This window comes from Cibotium barometz, chromosome 59, assembly GCF_041138505.1.
Source record: "Cibotium barometz isolate CiBa-2024 chromosome 59, ASM4113850v1, whole genome shotgun sequence".
Classification (NCBI taxonomy): Eukaryota; Viridiplantae; Streptophyta; class Polypodiopsida; order Cyatheales; family Cibotiaceae; genus Cibotium; species Cibotium barometz.
This window is the reverse complement of record NC_141104.1, coordinates 12289929-12296630: the sequence shown is the minus strand read 5'-3', so window position 1 is coordinate 12296630 and position 6702 is coordinate 12289929. Positions and strand designations below refer to the sequence as shown.

At 42.1% G+C, this 6702-nt stretch overlaps 1 protein-coding gene across 1 annotated transcript; it reads right to left on the bottom strand.

Moving 5' to 3' along the window:
- Window positions 1–1767: 1767 nt before the first annotated feature.
- Window positions 1768–3810, bottom strand: LOC147605487 (uncharacterized). The gene is made up of 5 exons (XM_086793607.1): window positions 3247–3810; window positions 2923–3118; window positions 2585–2731; window positions 2270–2323; window positions 1768–1904 (listed from the first exon to the last, which is right to left on the bottom strand). Exons 1-5 carry the CDS (start codon window positions 3808–3810, stop codon window positions 1768–1770), a joined length of 1098 nt encoding a protein of 365 aa, XP_086649733.1.
- Window positions 3811–6702: the final 2892 nt, after the last annotated feature.

Genomic DNA, 6702 nt, shown 5'->3' with positions numbered 1-6702 from the left:
GTAGTCTCTTCTCTATATTGAAGCTCAACAATATCCAAATACAATCCTGATCCATAAACCCTGTAATATGGAAGAAGTCTCCATAACAAATGGAAAACCATAATTTTGTTATAGAAATATGAGATGTACACGAAAAGATGTACACAAAGAAATAGACACAAAGGTATCTATTATATGGTTGCTTAGGAATATAGTCCATCCGCCGCAAGGACATGCATGGCAATGTCAACTTGTGGAAGATCATCCGATCAATGGCAAATGAACTAGATTTGGTAAGAGAATCTGGTTACTTGGAGAAGTTGACTTGGAAGATTGACCTGTCAATAAACAATAAAATAGAAAATGACACTCATTCTAGTTAGTAAGGATATCATGGAAAGCTAGAATCATATCTTTGCCATGGGAAAAATCTATGACATAAGATCAAACCTCCAATATTATGAGTCAAGATAATGAGACAACTATAACTTGGATCAAACCTCCAGGATGACATGACTTGAAAGTAAACCTCATAAGATGACAGGACGAGAAATCAAACCTTTGACGTCCACCATAGGTAGGATGACCAGACATGATGAAAAAGAGAACCTCTGACATGACGTACTTGAAAGTAAACCTCATAAGATGATAGGCCGAGAAATCAAACGAGTGACATTCACAATCAAGATAGTAAACCTCATAAGATGACGGAACGAGAAATCAAACCTTTGACATCCGCAGGCAGCATGTAGCCAGGATAACATGATGTGAACATAAACCTCATAAGATGACGGAATGAGAAATCAAACCTTTGACATCCGCAGGCAGCATGTAGCCAGGATAACATGATGTGAACATAAACCTCATAAGATGACGGAATGAGAAATCAAACCTTTGACATCCGCAGGCAGCATGTAGCCAAACATGATAGGCCGAGAAATCAAACGAGTGACATTCACAATCAGGATAGTAAACCTCATAAGATGATGGGACGAGAAATCAAACCTACAATCAGGATAGTAAACCTCATAAGATGATGGGACGAGAAATCAAACCTCTCGGGAAATATGCTCGACGGAATTTCTTGTTAGTTGCCATAGATTGAATTCCAAGACTTGACCACCATTATAGCCATTTAGACCTGCATGGTTGCATTGTCGACCACAAAAGACATTGATAGACTTAAATAAACCTAGTCAATCTCATGAGCCAAAGCCAAGGCACGGTGCATCCAATGACCACGTCATCATGGAACAACGATCCATGGAAACGTAGTCAACCATCATCGATGAAACATGTAACCATCACTATGGAACAACAATCAACCAATATAGATTAGCCAAGTGAACCAATATCAATGAAACATGTAGCTTGGAATGACCAACATCAACGAATATAGATTAGCCAAGTGAACCAACATCAACGAAACACAATCAACCAATATAGATCAGCCAAGTGAACCAACATCAACGAAACATGTAGCTTGGAATGACCAACATCAACGAAACATGTAACCATCACCATGGAACAACGATCCATGGAAACATAGTCAACCATCATCGACGAAACATGTAACCATCATCACAGAACAACACCACGGCATCATGGATACAATCCATGGAAACGTAGTCAACCATCATCGACGAAACATGTAACCATCATCATGGAACAACACCATGGCATCATGGACATTTTGACGAAAAAGCATCCATATATGTATGTTTGAAAAATCATCACAGAACAACACCACGGCATCATGGATACAATCCATGGAAACGTAGTCAACCATCATCGACGAAACATGTAATCATCATCACAGAACAACACCACGGCATCATGGATCTTTTCCACGGGAACATAGTCAACAAATATCTTTTCCATGGGAACATAGTCAACCAATATCTTTTCCATGGGAACATAGTCAACTAATATCGATGAAATGTGTAACCATCACCACGGAACAACACCACGGCATCATGGATAAAATCCATGGAAACACAATCAACCAATATAGATTAGCCAAGTGAACCAACATCAACGAAACATGTAGCTTGGAATGACCAACAACAACAAAACATGGAACAATGATCCATGGAAACATAGTCAACCAACATCAGAAACATGTAACCAAGTTAATGGATGCACATTCCATCATACCTTTTCTTGAGGATTTAATATGAGAATCATACCTATCAGCTCCTCATCTGAAAAGTGAGATTTGAGTATCCTCCACGCACGAGAAGAAACAATTGACATACCTTTTCTTGAGGATTTAATATGAGAATCATACCTATCAAAGAGGCTCTTACAACACCTGCACTTATCTTGCCGCTCATCGACCATTCTGTACACCAATAGAAAGAAACAATTGACATACCTTTTCTTGAGGATTTAATATGAGAATCATACCTATCAGTTCCTCATCTGAAAAGTGAGATTTGAGTATCCTCCACGCACGAGAAGAAACAATTGACATACCTTTTCTTGAGGATTTAATATGAGAATCATACCTATCAAAGAGGCTCTTACAACACCTGCACTTATCTTGCCGCGAGAAGAAACAATTGACATACCTTTTCTTGAGGATTTAATATGAGAATCATACCTATCAAAGAGGCTCTTACAACACCTGCACTTATCTTGCCGCTCATCGACCATTCTGTACACCAATAGAAGCATCCTTGGAAAGCATCAAAACATATCAAAGAGGCCCTTACAACACCTGCACTTATCTTGCCGCTCATCGACCATTCTGTACACCAATAGAAGCATCCTTGGAAAGCATCAAAACATTCCGAACTCGTTCAGAAGACGCTATTCATGTGTTTCATACCCTACTAGCTTGCCACTCATAGACCATTCTGATGTCAAGTAAACTCTTAGGATCAAAGTCTGAAGACAGAGTTCAATGTTTATTCTCACCCTAGCTCCAAGCATGTTTACCCTTAACAGCGTGCATTGTGAGCCTCACAGGGCTACACTTTAGGCTTCTAACATCATTCATTTGTGTAATCATCACCCAGCTCATCAATTTCCAAGAGGGATTCTGATGCATACCTTGCAAAGCCTCCAATGCAATAGCAGCACATCTCGAATCTGTAAATTCTACAAAGCACAAGACAAACGTATCTCCTCCCAGCTACAGAGAGCGATGCCAGAGTGAGAACAGAAACAATTAAAAAAAAAAACTATAAACTGAAGTGAGCACATGATGCCAATAATGCACAGGTGTCAACACTATACTATCTTCATTGAAAGCCTACTCACCCGCCTTGACTCTTTGTGCACAAGGCGAACTTCCTTAAACCCAAGGAAAGGGCGAAAAACATGAGCTGCTTCCCTGCGAGAGCAGTCAGATGGAAGCCCTTCAATAAATAAGGAAGGTGTTGCATCTGGTGGAACATCTGGTGGCAGAAGACCAGGGCCCCTTAATCGTGCTCCTTGACTATCTTGCCTTGGAAGGTAATCAGATCTCCCTCCATTTACACCAACATTGACACCCTTCATCATGCTGGTATCCAGACCCAGCAACCTGCCACCCTGTCCCATCATGCTAGGATCCTCCAGACCAGACACACCCATGTTACCAACCCCTGCACCCCCGAGTACACTCATGCCCATGAGAGGGCCGCCAGAGAGACCCAATACATCTGCACCAGTCATACCACCTGAAGCATATGCCACTTTGTAGTCAGTACCGAAATCGAGGGGTTCCGGATCTCTCCATGGTATGCGCCCATCTCCTTCATCATAACGAACCTCTCCACGACCATAACTGGCTGCTCCAGGTAAAGGGAGCTCATCGTAATCCGTTTCTCGGGAGTTTCGCATGGATTTGTCCAGGAGCCATCATGTCAGAGTAGCGCCAGTAGTCCGCCATAGCCAAACAGTTCTGGGAGATCAGCCTGTAGACGAAACCCTAGCTTCGACGTACGCGGACGAAGCTACGTGCTCAAGATTTCCGTTTTAGGCTATTGTTGCTGTTGCGCAGGCTGCTCTCTATCCTCACCTTGCTTTTTATTTCTTCAAACCAGAAACACAGAGTTCCTTCGTATGGAGACGGATAAACTTTGACCTGTGGAGATCTCTAGGTTCACGTAGAACCATAGCTCTGATACCATGTTAGAGATGGAGGCGATAGCATGAGAGAGATGAGATGTTAGAGCATGAGAGAGATGAGAGAGAAGCACACGAGACACAATATTGAATCCCCAAAGTGTGTGGAATACACACAATAGATGAGTATATATAGAGGAGATCCTAGGGCTATATATAGAGACATTCTATATATAGCCAACAAGCTTATCAAAAGCACTCTAGCACCTGGCAGACCATTGAAACGGAATATTCTTCTTGAGAAGATTAGTCAAAGGGAAGCTATGAGAGCACACTTTGGTATAAAAATTCTATACCAACCACTCAATCCCAAGAATCCTCTGACTTCTTTCACTGTCTTTGGTTTAGGCCAATCTAGGACTGCTTGGACTTTTGCGGAATCTGGAGAAATTCCATCTTTGGATACCAAAAAGCCCAAGTATTCAACGTGGTCGTCGGCAGCGAAAGTGCATTTGCTCTTTTTGGCAAAGAGTTGGTGCTTCCTTAGAATCTCAAGAACTTTTCAGACATGAGTCTCATGGTCAGTTGCATTCCTTGAGTAAATCAGAATGTCATCAAAGAAAACTAGAACAAAATCATCCAAGTATTCTCTGAGGATGTCTTGCATTAGGCGATTGAATGTAGCTAGGGCATTAGTTAATCCGAACGGCATGACAGTAAATTCATAATGCCCATAGCGAGTATTGATGGCTATTTTCGGTATATCTTGATCATTGATCGTGATCTGGTAATACCCGAATTTGAGATCTATCTTTGTGAAGATCTGGGCTCCATTTAGCCTGTCCAGAAGCTCATCAATTCTTGGGATAGGATACTTATTCTTAACTGTCAGCTGATTTAGACCTCTATAGTCCACACAGAGTCTAAGCGTTCCATCTTTCTTTTTCTGAAAGAGAACTGGCGCACCCCAAGGTGAAACACTGGGTCTTACAAACCCTTGTTCTAACAGCTATCTAAGCTGTCCCTTGAGTTTGATGGATTCAAGAACTGGCATTTTGTACGTGCACAGGGCTACTGGCTGAGCTCCGGGGGTCAATTCAATCACATGATCTACTTCCCGGATTGGAGGCATTTCAGTTAGCTCTGCTGGGAATAGATCATCAAAATTATTTAACCATTTTGGTTCTTTAGCCTTAAGCTTTGAGTCTACTAGGTTCATTTTGACAACATAAATTTGCTGCTTCTTTCTAAGTCCTTTCAGCAACCTAGAAGCTTTTACTAACTGAAGGTCTGGGGATCCAAAAACTTCAGTTCCTTGAACTTTGTTCCTGTGAAGGTCATGGAAGGAAATGGTTCCATATTGTGACAGTGTATGTCAGCTTGATTTTTGTGGAGCCAATCCATTCCAAGGATCCTGTCAAAAACTCCTAGAGGTAAGACTTTGAACTGACAGTCGGTTACATTACCATCTAGATTGAACTGGATAAGATCTGTCTCATGGTGAGTGAAAAGAGTCTTCCCCCTGGCCAATTCAACTTGCATAGGTTTCCCTGATTTCTGTTCTAAGACTAGCTTACGCAAGCATCCAGGGGAAATGAATGAATGAGAACTGCCTGAATCAATCGAAAGTTTAAAAGGCTTACCCTGATATTCTACTGGAGTATGGATAACTGAGAACTGATGGTTAGGTCCTTGGTTTTCAATTGTAGCAAAGATCTGCCCTCTTTCCTCTTGTACTACATCTGAAATTGTGACTGCTCTGGCTGCTGCAGTCTGAGGTGGAACTCTTTCTCCTTGGTTGCCCCAGTTCTGGGAAGGAGTTTTGAGGTTACTCTAGACAGAGGAAGATGGCTGAGCTGGAGTTCTTCTGGGGTTTCCTTGGCTTGGGCGAGACAAACCCTGATTAGACTGGTATGAAGGGGTTGGTCTCTGAACTCGGGGTCCTTGACTTCCCTGTCCCCTTGACATGGTAGGAGTCGGGCAGTCTTTTAGTTGGTGACCAAAACCTTGGCATCTAAAACATCAATTTTCACTTCTGAGCTCATCCCTCTGATTTCTTGAAAGAGGTGGGGCTCCTGAGAAAGTATTCTGGGGGAAGGGTCTTCCTTCACTTCGAAATCTTCCTGCATCTTGATTCTGATTCGGGCCTTGCTGCCTCTTCGAGGATGGAAAGTTTGAAGTACTTCCCTAGGCTTGGAATCTTTTAAAGTTAGAGGATGCAGGCTTTGCGAGACCTTTACTACAAAGGCTTTGGCAAAATCTTTTGCCATTCTTACTGCTTCAGCCATGGACACTGGCTTGGCATTTTTGACCAGTGTGTCCAAGGGTTCGTTCATTCCCCGAATGAACCTGGCCATGAGTTGTTCTTCATCTAGAGGTGGTGAATATTTGAGTAGAAGAGCAAAGGCCTGGTGATATTCCTCGATGTGGTTTTGCTCCTCTATTTTAGCTCTAAGAATTCGTTCATTTTGATTTCCAAAAATCCAGGGGACAAAATCTCTTTCTTAGATAGGTTTTTAGGTTGTTCCAGGACTGAGTATTTCTTTCCAGATGGTTGGTGTCACAGTGGTTCCTCCATGCTATCCTGGCTATTTCCACTATTTTCAGCCGGGCAAGAGACATTTTGCTCCGCTCATTGTAGCCTATGATGTCAAAATATTCTTCCAT